Source organism: Delphinapterus leucas, chromosome 4 (assembly GCF_059928025.1).
Source record: "Delphinapterus leucas isolate spDelLeu-1000000601 "Yukka" chromosome 4, BTC_Dleu_Yukka2, whole genome shotgun sequence".
Classification (NCBI taxonomy): Eukaryota; Metazoa; Chordata; class Mammalia; order Artiodactyla; family Monodontidae; genus Delphinapterus; species Delphinapterus leucas.
Window position 1 is genome coordinate 96,448,316 of NC_143132.1, and position 14,927 is coordinate 96,463,242.

Sequence of the window (14,927 nt, forward strand, 5' to 3'; positions counted from 1 at the left end):
GTAAAATATTTTATTGCTAAAATAAACAAATTAACATATTACCTCTGAGCATTTCTTTGGCATGGAATTTGTCACATAAAACCTACTTAACTCATTAAAGTTTCTGTGCTGCTCTAAGTGATTTTTGGTATTTTTTATTTTTCTCTTACTAGAGCATGAAATTCATTGCATGGCAGAGGGGTCTGTTCACACATTTCTATTCTGATATGCTCCAGTCAAGTTATGTTTTGCTTTCTTCTTGCTACACTAATAATTCATACTGCAATCATTGCTTGAAAGACATGTAGAATTTGAAATCAATACCACTCTAAAAGAAAAAGTCATCATGGGAATTCCCTGGCAGTCCGGTGGTTAGGACTCGCTGCTTTCACGGCTGTTGGCCTGGGTCCAATCCCTGGTCAGGAAACTAAGATCCCACAAGCCATACTGTGTGGCCAAAAAAAAAAAAAAACAGGAAGTCATCAGGGTGAGGAGGTCTTGAGTGGGATAAATGGGGATGCTTTAAGTAATGATTCTTCACTTCTTTCAGCATTCCCATGAATTCCACGAACACCTGTGCTCATGCAAAACCCTATGAACAAATGTTCATAGCAGCTTTATTCATACTAGCCAAAAACTGGAAACAGAGCAACACCCTTCAAAGGGTGAATGGTGAAACAAACCATGCAGTACTACTCAGCAACCAGAAGGGAATGAACTATTGACACTTGCACTACTTGGATGGACTGGAAGTGAATTATACAGTATAAAAAGGCCAGTCCCCAAATGTTACATACTATGTGATTGCACTTACATGATCTTCTTGAAATAACAAAATTACAGGTTAGGGATTGGAAGACATCATAGCATTTTTATCCATCAACATGTCAGTAAAAGAACCTTTATTTTTATATATAACCATAACTCTGTGAATAACTTTTGTGTGGTAGGCATCTAATTCCTAGAGATTTTGCTTTCTTAATCCATCAGGGTTCATTACCTCAATTCATACATTTATAGAATTATTTCTTATTTTTCTTGACAGATTTTCCTTTTACATCCTTCTTTCCTTTCTTATCTTTTGGAGAATTCCTCCCCTTCTTTTGCAATTTTAGCAGGTCTTCAAATTTCCCAAATCCTTTGCGTACCATTATTCCACGCCACCATGCCTGAATCTGAAAACAAGAAGAGCATCAGCTCGTACCACAGTGGACTGGGGATGGTTACGGCTCTTTGTTCTGGTATGTAGTTTTCAAGATGCGGAGAACGAAAGTCACTAGAACTCTGAACCTTATTTTCTCTCTTTCTCACTTGGCCAGTCATCCAGGCGAAGCATTTTTCAAGTATTTGGTGCTTTATGTGCCAAGCACTGTTCTAGACATTTGGGAAACAGCAGTTCAATACCAATGTCACTGACTCTGTGGAACTCACATCCCAGTGAGGGGAATAGACGATAAACAATAAACACATGACTGTATAATTTGCCAGATGGCGGAGGTGACAGTGCACAGCAAGGGGAATGGGTATGCCTGTACCCTGCCTTCCTCTTGTTCCTGGACTACCTGCGCTCCTACCTACAGGCGGCCTTTACCTGTTCTTGAGATCCTATTCCTTCGCACCTACTCAGGAAACCTCTTCTCTAGTAGACTCTTCGAAACATCCAGTGGCTCCCAGTTTCTCTCAGAATAAAAACTCAAGTCCTGGCCTCTCACCTTCTGAGATGGCCCACACTCTGTCTGTGGAGTGTGTTTCTCCCAAGGTCATTTTCACCTTTTGAGATGGATGGCATTCTGTCTATGGAATGTGTATCTCTCTAAATAAATCCACGTCTTAAACAAAAACAAACAAACAAGCAAACCCCCCCACCCCCAAAACTCAGGGCCTTGCAATGGCTTACAAAGCCCTATCCGATCTGCCCCTCCCTCCTGATCTCTTAACTGTCTCCCCCTTGCTCACTTGTTCCAGCAATGCAGACACACGCAGGCACAGCTCCAGCTCAGGGCCTTTGCCTTTACTGCTTCCTCTGCCTGGAACACTCTTCCTAATATTCAGATGGTTCACCCCTCCACTTCTTCAAGAATTTGCTTAATTGTCATTGCTATGGACTGAATTGTGTCCCCTGCCCCTGCAATTCATATGTTGAAAAGCCTTAATGACTGATGTGGTGGTATTTGGAGATTGGGCCTTAGAAGGTAATGAGGTTAGATAAGGTCATGAGGGTGAGGCTGTCATGATGGAATCAGTGCTCTTATAAGAAAAGACATCAGAAAGCTTGCTCTTTCTCTGTCATGTGAGGACACGGTGAGAAGGCAGCCGTCTGCAAGGCAGGAAGGGAGCTCTCACCAGAAACTGACCATGCTGGCACCAGGGACCATCCCGGACTTCTAGCCTCCAGAACTGTGAGAAAATAAGTTTCTGTTGTTCAAGCCACCCAAGCTATGATATATTGTAATGGTTGCCTGAGCTAAGACAGTCATTTTCCCAATGAGGCCTACCCTGGCCATCTCATTAAATTGAAACCCCTATAAATCTAAAAAAAAAAAAAAAAAAAAAAGCAAATGAACTTATTTACAAAACAGAAAGAGACTCACAGACTTAGAAAACAAATTTATGGGGCTTCCCTGGTGGCGCAGTGGTTGAGAATCTGCCTGCCAATGCAGGAGACACGCGTTCGAGCCCTGGTCTGGGAAGATCCCACGTGCCGCGGAGCAACTGGGCCCGTGAGCCACAACTACTGAGCCTGCACGTCTGGAGCCTGTGCTCCGCAACAAGAGAGGCCGCGATAGCGAGAGGCCCGTGCACCGCGATGAAGAGTGGCCCCCACTTGCCGCAACTGGAGAAAGCCCTCGCACAGAAATGGGGACCTAACACAGCCATAAATAAATAAATAAATAAATAAAAATAATCCTTTAAAAAAAAAAACAAATTTATGGCTATTGGGGGGAAGGGTGGCAGGGGAGGGATAGACTGGGAGCTTGGGATTGACGTGTACACACTGCTGTATTTAAAATGGATAACCAACAAGGACCTGCTGTAGAGCACAGGGAACTCTGCTCAATATTCTGTAACAACCTAAATGGGAAAGGAATTTGAAAAAGAACAGATACATGTATATGTATAACTGAATCAATTTGCTGTAGACCCGAAACTAACACAACATTGTTAATCAACTATGCTCCAATATAAGATAAAAATTAAAAAAAAAAAAGCTAACAAAAGTAAGATCAGATGAAAGAACAGAGATTAAATATAGTAAGTGGCTACTTTAGTAGTCCAGTAGCATGGAGCAGCAGTCTGAACTCTGCCAGTTTTTCCTGCCTAAATAAATGTTTGGACCAAAAAGAACATTTGAAACCCCTATAACACACACTCACTCACACAGTACTTCTGGCAATCTCAGTTCCCCTTAGCTTGAGCTTTTTTCCAATACCAATTAATCACTTTCTAACATAGTATACAATTTTATGTTTTATATTTCATGTTCTTATTTCTGTCACACTAGGCTTTAAGCAATATGAGGACAGAAATATTTGTCCATTTTGTTCAGTGAATGTATTTCCAGTGCCTGGTACATAGTAGCAGCTCAGTAAATATTTGTTGAACGAATGAATGAATGAGGCGGGTGGAGGTATGCTGTTTTATATAAGGTGGATGAAGGGCAGATATGTGGATATTTGAGCAGAGGCTGAACTAAGTGAGGGCTGGCCTTGTCCACATCTGGGGAAAGCACCTCTGGGCAGCGGCAGGAGCCAGTGTTAAGGCTCTGAAGCAGGAGCACACATGGGCCTTGAAAAAAACACCAAGGACCCCATTTGTGACTGAAGTAAAGTGAAAATGGGAAGGATGAGATGCAGAGTGGAAACAGCAGATCAGTTAAGGTGGTGATTTTTCAGGGGAACAGTATTACCCAGGAGGGGGATTCTGGAAATTTATGAGGCTTTTTGTGTGTTAAGATTTAAGAGACCTCTATTTTGTGACATGCACCCTGGTCCACAAAGACTTTCCAAGAGTGTGCAGGCTTAGATAGGTTGGAAGCAACTCATTTCCAGAGCTTCAACTTCCATCTGTACCCCTCCCTGAAATGTATCTGCCAAGGAACACAACTGCTGATCCTCTAGTTGTAGCTGCCCCTTCACAACTGCCCCTCTGGCAGCCTCTCATCTACCTGAATCTGACCAGGAGGGCTGCCCTGGACTCCAAAAACCTCTGGGACACCAAAAAAAGAGATAATTAAAAATAGTAAGACTTCCCTGGTGGCACAGTGGTTAAGAATTCGCCTGCCAATGCAGGGGACACAGGTTCGAGCCCTGGTCTGGGAAGATCCCACATGCGACGAAGCAACTAAGCCTGTGAGCCACAACTACTGAACCTGTGCTCTAAGCCCGCGAGCCACAACAGCTGAGCCCATGTGCTGCAACTACTGAAGCCTGTGCGCCTAGAGCCTGTGCTCCTCAACAAGAGAAGTCACCGCAATGAGAAGCCCACCTACCGTGACGAAGAGTAGCCCCCGCTCGCCGCAACTAGAGAAAAGCCTGCGCGTAGCAACGAAGACCCAACGCAGCCAAAAATAAATAAATGTATTAAAAAAATAATAATATTGATGTTGGCTCTAAAGACTGGGTAACCAATCCTTTTATAAGTCAGGTGGTTTCCGGCTCTCTGCCTTCAAGAAAAATGAAGTTAATCTGTCAGCTTAGAAAAACTTAGAAAACTGCTATCTATTTTTTGGGATATATCTGGAAGAAGTTCAGAGATATGTGAGGCCCTGTCACTTAAAACAAAACAATATAGGCAAAAAAAAAAACTTTTTCCATTCTTGTCAACTTAAGAATTTAAACGAGGTTTCTCATCTGTAAAATAAAAAATAGGAATGGAACTGATGCCAAACTTTATCTCATTCTAGCAATAATTAATATTTATGCAAGGATATATAACCTATGTGAAAAAGTCTTTCCAAAACTCCTGTAAGTCAAATAATTAAATATCAAAATTTATAATAGATTTTATATTGTTTTGGTCAATTTTATACTACTAGTAATTGCACTCAGGCTCAAGGTTAATTCTGAGGGGAAAGTGGAATGGAAATACACGTTCAAGAAGAAAAAGAAATGACATAAAATTTTTGCATGTAAGATAAGAACTTGTTTAAGTATTTTGTAAATTGATGTTTACTGACATATCAAATCATAATGGTACTTAGAGTCCATTGGATGCATTTGAAATACTGGTCTAACAGCTCTATTTTAAGATGTCAGTATGTAAAATTCACTGGGAAGTAAATCCTTTGCAATGCTTTAAACTGAGCGGCAAAAAAGGTTAAATATCAATTTTAAAATGTGCAAGAGGGTGCATGGCTTTTCAAAATGCTTTTAAGAAGTATCCCCCAAATATTATTTTCATTCTTCCAGTGTAGTCATTCCTGAGTATATACATATTAAAATTAATATTTTAACATAAACTTTTTTCCTTTATGTTGCAGCTCAGGCATTATTTTGATTTATTAAAATTATGTTTGTGGTAGCTTATACTATCTATGAGTCTAATTTCAAAAGCGTAAAGGAGGTATCACACAATATTTACCGGGAAAGGGAGGATGTTAGGTCTGATATGATTGAGGGCCATTGATAAAGGGTCTTACAGACCAAAGACTAACTCTTATTTCAGGTAAAATGGAGACTTGTCCACTTCAGCAGAGCCATGGCAAGATCTGACCTAGGTTTTAACAGCGTAGGTCTGACTGTTGAGTGGAAGATGTATCACAGGGGAAGCAGGTGAGGAAGTAGGGACACTAGTTGGAGGGCTAATGCAGTCATCTGGGTTTGAGATGATGGGGGTTTGGACCAGTTGAATGAAGAATACTGAATACTGACTGAAGTGGACACGTTCCTGGGCTGTCTGGGATATCCTTATGTTTCCATGGGCTTGGTGGGCAAGGAAGAGAGTGACAAGGCTCTTAGCCCTTTGATGCTAAGTTAGGGGCAGAACAGAACTCTGGTCTCTAGACCTCTGATCCATAAATGCTTTCATTTCTAATTTTTCAGCCTCCACTTACTGACTTTGTTAACATAAGCTTTTCACTCCAGTGAATAGTCCAACAGTTTTAGATAGTTTGGGAATTTGAAGTTTTGGTTTCTTTTGCCTATTTGTCAGCTTCTCATCTGACACAGAGAAAAGGAACAGAAAAGACAAAAAATGCTAGGATGATGTTAAAAACTCTCTCGCTTAGCCCTGGGGATATAAAAGTAAATAAGAATCTCTATTCTCAAGGTATAGATGTGTAAAAGAGCAGCCTCATATATCTATAGTTTAACACTAATCCCACTCCAAGCAAGTGTGAATACGTTATACAAAATTTTTGCTGATTTTACCTTTGTTGCCATTGTCTTCATATTTCTTCTTTCTTTAAGGTACGCCCATACAGCCTCAGCACCTTCGGCACACACTAACATTGGGGGTTCTTCCATGGGATTGCCCATCAGTGTCAGAACTTTTAGATTCACTAGACTATCCAAATTCTCTGGAAGATGGGTGATCAAGTTGTCCTTGAGCCGTAATTCTTTCAAAGCTGAAATGATTTTTTTTAAATAATGAATTTGTCTTAAAAACAAGCAAAATTAAAGCATGCATGCTTTAGTCCAATCACTTTGAAATGTTTGTTTCCTCCTATGCCATGTAACAAAAGACAGCACATTTAATGAGGCAAACCAAGTTCTCTTTTTCATAACAACTCAAAGTTGTTGGAGCCAGTGTAAATCAGTGTTAGAGACAGGAAAATAGTAAATACTAAAAAACGTTGAGAACGTTCCATTCCTCCAGGGATCAAAGAGAGGATAAAAATGCATGGTCAGGAGCATGACTAAGGAGTACCTCATACCCACCCCTGCCGCTAATCTTTGAATTATGTCCTATGGGTATGGGTAGGCAACAGCTTCCACTCATATTCCTTCATCCTCCTTTCATTAAAGAATAAGTCATAGCTTGAAAACACATCTATAAACCTGAAGATTCAGCACATTATGGCAAAGAAAAGGTTTTTATTTCGTTCCAGTAGGATCTCAGCAAAAGCCTGTTCAGTGAATGGATGGATTTACAAATAGTGGTTTAGCCTAGTGGAAAATGTTTGCATGTTCAAATATGAATCATGTATGATTTTTCATGTCAATCATGTAGCTCCAAAAGTCCCCCCTTGCTAATTTCATTACTCTCGGTCAATCCTTTTCCTTTTATTCAAGTGACTTATTGACCTAAAGCAAATTTAATACAGGACCCCCAGCTCCCAATTCTGGCAGAGAGTAGGTATTCAGTAAATTCTCGTTCATGGCATAATGACTATATAGATGAATGCTAACTTTCTTAGCAGTTGCTATTTTCTTTTCAATTCTTAATGAACAATCTAATTGCCTTTGTGAGGCTCTTAGCTGTACTAACCTGGCACCTGGCCTTCCCCACACCACTAGGAAGCTCTGCGAGGAGATGATGGGGTAGGTCTAAGCTCTCATCACTGAGATTGATCTTTAGTAGGGCAAGGACGCCTTCAATCACAGGAAATGCTGGCCTCAAACTCCACTGGGCTGTGGATCTACAAAGATTCCTCACCTTGTGCTTGGCAAATGGCATCTGGAAGTTGCTTAATCAGATTGCAGCAGCAATCAAGAATTTCCAAGTTGGGCATTGATCCCAAGGATACAGGCAGGTACTCGAGATAATTGTTCTCTACATACAGCTCTTTAAGACTCTGAAATAACATGAGAGTATACCATAATGACCCTTACATTGATAAAAGAATTATGGTAACCAGAATCACCTGTGAGTTCCCATGTTCTTTCTTTTTTTTCTTTTAATATTTATTTACTTAGGCTGTTCTGGGTCTTAGTTGCTGCATGTGGACTCCTAGTTTCAGCATGCATGCAGGATCTAGTTCCCCGACTAGGGATCAAACCTGGGCTCCCTGCATTGGGAGTGCAGAGTCTTACCCACTGGACCGCCAGGGAATTCCCTCCATGTTCTTTCAATGGGGATATTATGCATTGGGGTAAAGGGAAAAACACATTTAAAGAATCATCATCAAAAACTACAATTATTTTTGAGTTAAGCCATCAGTTGCGGTTCTCACGTATGCAGGGAAAAGAGAACATGGGAATCTAGTGTTTATTTGTTTCACAAGGACTTTATGGAAAAACAGTTTGGATCATTTAACTACAAATATCATTTGCTCCCTTTCAACAGCTAATTCTCTGTGGCAGTTGCTACAGAACTGCAATTGCCACAGACATCAATCCAACATTGCCCAAGTGGATGTAACCAAAATGTACAGAGAATAGGTTAACTATTTTCAGATTCCCTGGGCAAGATTTTAATGTTTGCATTTCACCCTAAGATTTTGGAGAGTGTGGCGTGACATGTACAAGGAGCAAGTTGACGAAAGGAGTTCTGTGAACACAGGGCAAAGGAATAGAGAATTAGGAATAGGTGAGACGTACCTGTTCTGTACATGCCATTGCTCAGTTCCAGGACTGGGAGTTATGTAGTTACACCTACTTTATCATTATTAAAGTTACACCTACTTTATCATTATTAAAGTGTAGCACCAGGAACATGAAAACAAAATCTTTAAAGTACGCATACATAAAGACACACTGGTATGGCTACTTTGAATGATGTCATCTTGTTGCTTTGCTAGGATTTAGCATAGTGCTGTGGATCCATCTTCAGCATGAACCTGGTGCAATAGTTAAGTACACCATGATAAGCAGGGAAGGAAATCAGACTGTCCCATCCAAAATGCAGACTCCCAGCCATGTCATCTGTATGATACCTTAACTTCAAAATAGTATAATTTTCAGGGAGTATTTTTTAAAAGTGGAAACTAATTGCAAAGTGGTATGGCTCAGTTTCTGCAAATAAAACGTGCCAAAGCACACAGTAGAAACAAGTATGGCTTGGCATATCCAAGAGCAATTACAATAAAGTGTTCTTGGGAGTATGGATCCCGGGGCTGTTCAGGAAGACAGTGGAAGCCTCAAAGTGTAACAGTGACTGCTTGCTGGGAGCTAGGAACCTTGTATGGATGATTCCACATGCAACCTGTGAGAACAACACCATGTCTTCTCAATATCAGCCAATTTAAGGAATCAGGGCATATAATTTTTTGCCTGCTCGTTTGGGGAGGCTTACCTGTAGTTTCCTAATGCATTCTGGCATATGGGTAAGCTTGGCTCCCTGATCTTGGCCAATGTATAATTTCTCTAAAGACTTTAAAGAAAGGATTTCTTCTGGAAAGGAAGGAAACTGATTTCCAGTTAGTCCAAGAATCTTCAGTTTTGAAAGTAAACCAAAGTCTGACGGTAACTGGAAGTATTCCAAAAAGATAAGTTTCAGGTCAAGATTATTTTTAACAGTAAGAAAATAAATTGGGCTTTTAGTTTTGAGGCAGAATGTTTAAAAAATAAGTAGAGCAATTTAGCATCTCCTACTGATGAAAAGTTAGCCCATATGTTTGCATATATAGTATTTATACTCATAGATATATAAAGTCTGGAGTTCTACATTTCCCCCAGCCTCTCTGCTCTTTACTTTTATGCACTGGATAAAATTAGAGCAATTTTTAACCTACTTTATTGCAAATTTTTAAGCTGTAGTGTATCAAATGCTTGACACTACTGAAAGAAAAAGTACTAAGCTTATTAGTGTAATATTGCAACTATAATATTCATAATTAATTCTGTTATTGGAACTGATCAATTTAGTGACATGACCTCTCACCCTCAAAGGCTTTAGCTCAGCAATTCTGAAACTTTAGTTAAAATCTCAGTTGGAAGGAAACAATGAATTACAATTATATCTTCTGCCCTCCAGTGAATCCCAAGGCTATCTGTCCTGGTATTAGGCAGGCATTTCACAGACTCCCACTCCCAGACTTTCAGAGTTGGAAGGCCTTAAAAAGGTCTCTCTATTCTAACCCTCTAATATGGTGGTGGAATATGTTCCATAGCTAGCCATCCAGCCCATATTTAAACACCACCTCCTGCGATGAAAAGCTCATTGGCCGAAGACCACTACTTATCAAATTTCCTTCTCCTGTCGAGCCACAATCTGTGTCACTAATACATCCACCTATTGGCCTCTTTCTGGCCCTCTGGAACCACATGGAAAAATCTCACTCTTAAAATATGTGACACAATCACCCTATTGATTATGTTACAGAAATACCTATTTTCTTGTAGGAAAAAAGGCCCAACTCTGTGTCTTAATAGCTTCTTAACTCATTTTGAAATATAGTTCCCTGGCAAATCCTTCCTCACCGGTCCCTGCTTCAGCCTTTGGGCGTTCCTCCCACCCATTCCCTAATCTGCCACTCTACTTTTCATGACAATGGTTAATAGGGTTTGGCTCAACCCAATTTCTCTCTAGATGGGTGGAATAGGTAAATAATTAGTGAGTAGATTATCTCTATAGTGGGCTTTCCTTTGACCTACAGGCCAAAGTCTCATACACTTGGAATCTGCCATAAGCCATTTTTCTCTTTATTGTGTAGTGTGAGGGTTCATTTTCTTAAAAAGTTATAAACTGCTTACAGTTTTACTTATTTATTAACATTAAAAACAGAAAACTCAGAACAAGTCAACCTCCAGAGAAACTGATGTTTAAGCTTTCCTTCTTGGCTATTTCAAAATTCTTCATTAGGCCCTTAGATCCCTTCAATGGGAAGCGTCTGCGTTCAATGCAGTCCAAAATAATGGGGAAACAGTTTTCAATCTAACCACTTCATTATAACCTAGTCATTTCACTCTTATTGCTGTTTACTTCGTTCATAGGTTTAGCTTTTCTTTTTCAAAAGCCCACTGAATTTTAAAGATTTTTTTCCCCAGGATATTTAAGATCTAATAATTAATCCCATCATAGTCATATCAAAGTATAGTGTAAGTAAACTTGGATGTACAGAAAACCTGCCGAGCGTCAAATGAGAACAATTATTGCTGACACTATCATTGAGCTGTAGCCATTCTGAGGTTGAATTTTCCCCCTTAATAGTGTGAATGAAAAACGTTACCAGCCAAATCAGTAAAACAAAAGACGTTGCAGCCACCTGACAGTGAGCCCTGAGGGAACTCAGGATGGAGACAAATGGGCTGCCCACTCCCAAGCCCTCTCCACGGTGCACCCTGAGGAGACTCAGGATGGCCCTAGATAGCTGAGGTGCATATCAAAGGGATGATTTCAGTGAGCCCAGACTCTTGCATCTTCCCATACACAGAAATGCGCTAAATTCCTTAACTTGAGAATTTGGTTTTCTTTAATTAACAGTAATCTTTTGAAATTCCGACTACCTAGTCTTTGTTGCAAAAAGTCCTATATATCCCGGCTCCTCCCTTCCCTCTGTGGAGCAGACCCTCTGAGCTATCTGAGAGGCTGCATCCCCCGCTTAAGTCCTCAGTTTTGTCCACCAAATAAAACATAATTCTCAACTTTCAGGTTGTCTGTCTTTTTTCAGTCAACAATAGAAATGTACCATACAAATAAAATCCATCTAGATACACACTGAAAGTTAGCTATTTTTGCCTCCATCTAGGCAAGAAAAAGCAACTGGCCAGGCTTCTAGCACCAGAAGCCCATGAGGCAAATTTTGGGGTGTGATAAGGCGTTGGCTTAAAGGCAACGTGTCATTATGGAGAGAAATGCATTGGGAGGTTGCTGGAGGCATAATAGGAAATTGAAAAAGGAAGACAAAAGCCGCAGAAATACCATCATAAGAACTGAAGAATAATAAGCACTGGTACATGGAGATTTTCATGTTCAACATAATAACATTGAACGTGTTCACATTTCGGTGCAGTTTGACTTGCAGTAAAACTTGGTGTTGGGTGAGGCTAATCTTTGTTAAGGAGCCATCTGTGTGTGATTCCCTCCTCCACCCTGATTTCTTAAAATGTCTCACAGGAAAGGGTTAGGTATCACTCATGACTCAATAGGATTTAAGTGAACTTCCCAAGGGCGCTTTATATTTTGAGCCTTTCACTCCCAGCTGTGGAATGACAAACTTTGTTCACTATAAAAGGAATTTCTTACATGAGCTGCAGAAGAATTGGGAGCCAGGCAGAGGGCTTCTCATAGAACCTCTAAAATCCTCCAAGGTGAGCTGCTACCTAAGTAGAGATTGAGTCCTAGATTCTCTTCCTAAATCTTAAAGTCATCATCAAAATATTTACTTCCTGAAAGGCAGTTTTGAAACTCTCTAGCAATGAGGAAAACCAAAAAAAAAACCAAAAAAATCACAAAACCCAAAGTTCTAGAAATTGAAAGTCGAGTAAAAGATTAAAAAAGAACAAAAAACAACTTTAAGGCTAGGACTTTTATAATGTGTGAAGTACATGAGAATGGTGTTCACGGCTAGGAAAAACAGACCTAATATTTGGTTACTGTTGTTGATTTCCAAACCTCCCTTTCTCTCTCTCTACAGTTGTCTTTTGCTTTTAACAGAACTCTTTAAATTTTCAAACATGAAAAAAAAAAGATATATTCAATATCTTGTAATAACCTATAATGGAAAAGAATCTGAAAAAGAAACATATATATACACAACTGAATCACTTTGCTGTACACCTGAAACTAACACAACATTGTAAATCAACTATATTTCAATAAAAACATAAAATTTAAAAAAAGCATCTGTACCTGCCGTCCAAACCTTTCGTTAATGAACAAAATGAACTACTGCAATTAAAATTGAGTTCTTGGGGCTTCCCTGGTGGCGCAGTGGTTGAGAGTCCGCCTGCCGATGCAGGGGACACGGGTTCGTGCCCCGGTCCGGGAAGATCCCACATGCCGCGGAGCGGCTGGGCGCGTGAGCCATGGCCGCTGAGCCTGCGCGTCCAGAGCCTGTGCTCCGCAACGGGAGAGGCCACAACAGTGAGAGGCCCGCGTACCGCAAAAAAAAAAAAAAACAAATTGAGTTATGATCCCATCCTCATTTCCTTGACTTCCTCCCTCTTCCAAGAGGCAGCCATTATTAGGAATTTTGTGAATTTTTTTTCCAGTACATATTTTTATACTTTTATTACATATAAAAATATCCATAAAATGTGTTGTGTGTTGTGTGTATGTAGTTTTGTGTGATTAAAGATTTATATGTGATATAATATTCTGCCATTAGGTGTTTTACTTTTTAATAAACATCACACTTTTGAGATCTACCCACATTGGCACGTATAACTCCAGTTCACTTAAATTATTGTGTAGTATTCCATTTTACAAATATACCGCAATTTACTTGCAAATTCCTCTACCAACTGCCATTTAGATTATCTCCCGTACGTCATGATTATCAACAATGTTACCATGAACGTTTTTGAACACACCACCCTGCACACATGTGGGAGAGTTTCTCTAGGGACAAACTGATTTTGCAGTTTCCCGTGAATGGAACATTAAAGCCTCAGGCTGTATGTGTCGGAGAACTCTGCTGTTTCAGGAAACCCCGTTAGGAGGTAGTCTTGTTAAGAACATGAACCCTGCAACCCACTGCTGTGGGTTGGCATCCTGACTCTCTCATGTACAGGTGTGTGGCCTTGACAAGTTAGTTAAGCTCCCCATGCCTCATTTTCCTCATAGATCATTGAGGATAATATCACCCACATCGAAAAGTTATCGTGAGGATTAAATGGGATAATATCAATACATGTAAAACATTTAGCCCAGTGACCTGCACATACATATTGTAAGTAAACATCAGCTACCATTTATGATCACTATTGCTATTCGGGGGGGGAAGTAACATAAATGGTGACCCTGTTGGATATATCTGTTAACCCCGGATTTTCACTCATAAACTCAGTTCGAATTTCCTGATGTTTAGACACAGAACTACACCAGCTTAGGGCCGGAAGGGCCCTTGGTGGGAGCATAGCCACAGTCAGGAAGGGGATCGTTACCTGGCATATTTGATTATCATCCAGCGCCAGGATTTCCAGGTTCTGCAGCTCACAGATCTGCAATGGACAGCGTTCCAGATAGTTCTGGCTGAGATCGAGGAAGCGCAGGTTAACCAGGCGTCGGAAGGGGCGGCGCAGCACCCGCAGGCCGGTGTTGTGCAGGTAGAGCAGGTGCAGCGAGGTCCACCTGCAAAGGACGTGCGGCACCTTCTCTAGGTGGTTCCCGCTCAGCCCAATCTCCGTCACCTGCGAGAGCTCGGCCAGGGTGTGCGGGATGGAGTGGAGGCGATTGTGGGATAAATCCAGCACCGACAGCTTGGAGCACTGGCACAGCGACTCCGGGAGAGCAGGCAGGCTGTTGTAGGCCACGTAGAGCTTCTTCAGCTTCGTCAGGTTCCCAATCTCTTCTGGGATGACACTTAGCTTGTTCTCATCCAGGTCGATGATCTCCAGGTTGAAGAGACCACACAGCTCCAGAGGGAAAACTTCAAATTGGTTTTGCTTCAGGTGGATCTCCTTCAGTTTGGTCTGGTTCACTATTTCCTTGGGCAGAGATTTCAGGTGGTTTCCCGCCAGTCCGAGCAGCTCGAGGTGGTGAAGGTGTTTACAGACGAGGATGGGGATCTCCGCCAGGTCCGTGCGGTAGAGGCGGAGCTCACGCAACTTGCGGATGCCGCCGAGGACCCGAAGGGACGAGGCCAGGAGCGGGTTGTCGCTCAGGTCCAGGCCCTCCAGGTTGCTCAGCTTCCCCAGCTCGGGGCACAGATTCTTCAGCTTGTTCTTGTTCAGGTAGAGGATCCTGACATTCCTTAAATGCTGAATATCCTTGGGGATTTCTGCAATCTGGTTGTTTTCCAGATGCACTTCCTCTAATTCTCGTAAGCCTAAAATCTCCGCTGGAATGGTAAGCAAGCTCTGATTAGAAGCGTCAATGAAAAATGTTCTATCAGAGACCTGTTGTGGATCATTTTTCTGATGAATTCTAGGTGAATGTTCTGATTTTGTGCTGTCATTTGACAT

At 41.1% G+C, this 14,927-nt stretch overlaps 1 protein-coding gene across 1 annotated transcript; it reads right to left on the reverse strand.

Annotated features, from left to right (window-relative positions):
- Positions 1 to 558: 558 nt before the first annotated feature.
- On the reverse strand, positions 559 to 14,927 carry LRRIQ4 (leucine rich repeats and IQ motif containing 4). Its single transcript, XM_030760708.2, has 5 exons — positions 13,908 to 14,927; positions 9,154 to 9,327; positions 7,576 to 7,714; positions 6,348 to 6,544; positions 559 to 1,154 (listed from the first exon to the last, which is right to left on the reverse strand). Exons 1-5 carry the CDS (start codon positions 14,925 to 14,927, stop codon positions 1,002 to 1,004), a joined length of 1,683 nt encoding a protein of 560 aa, XP_030616568.2. The 3' UTR covers positions 559 to 1,001.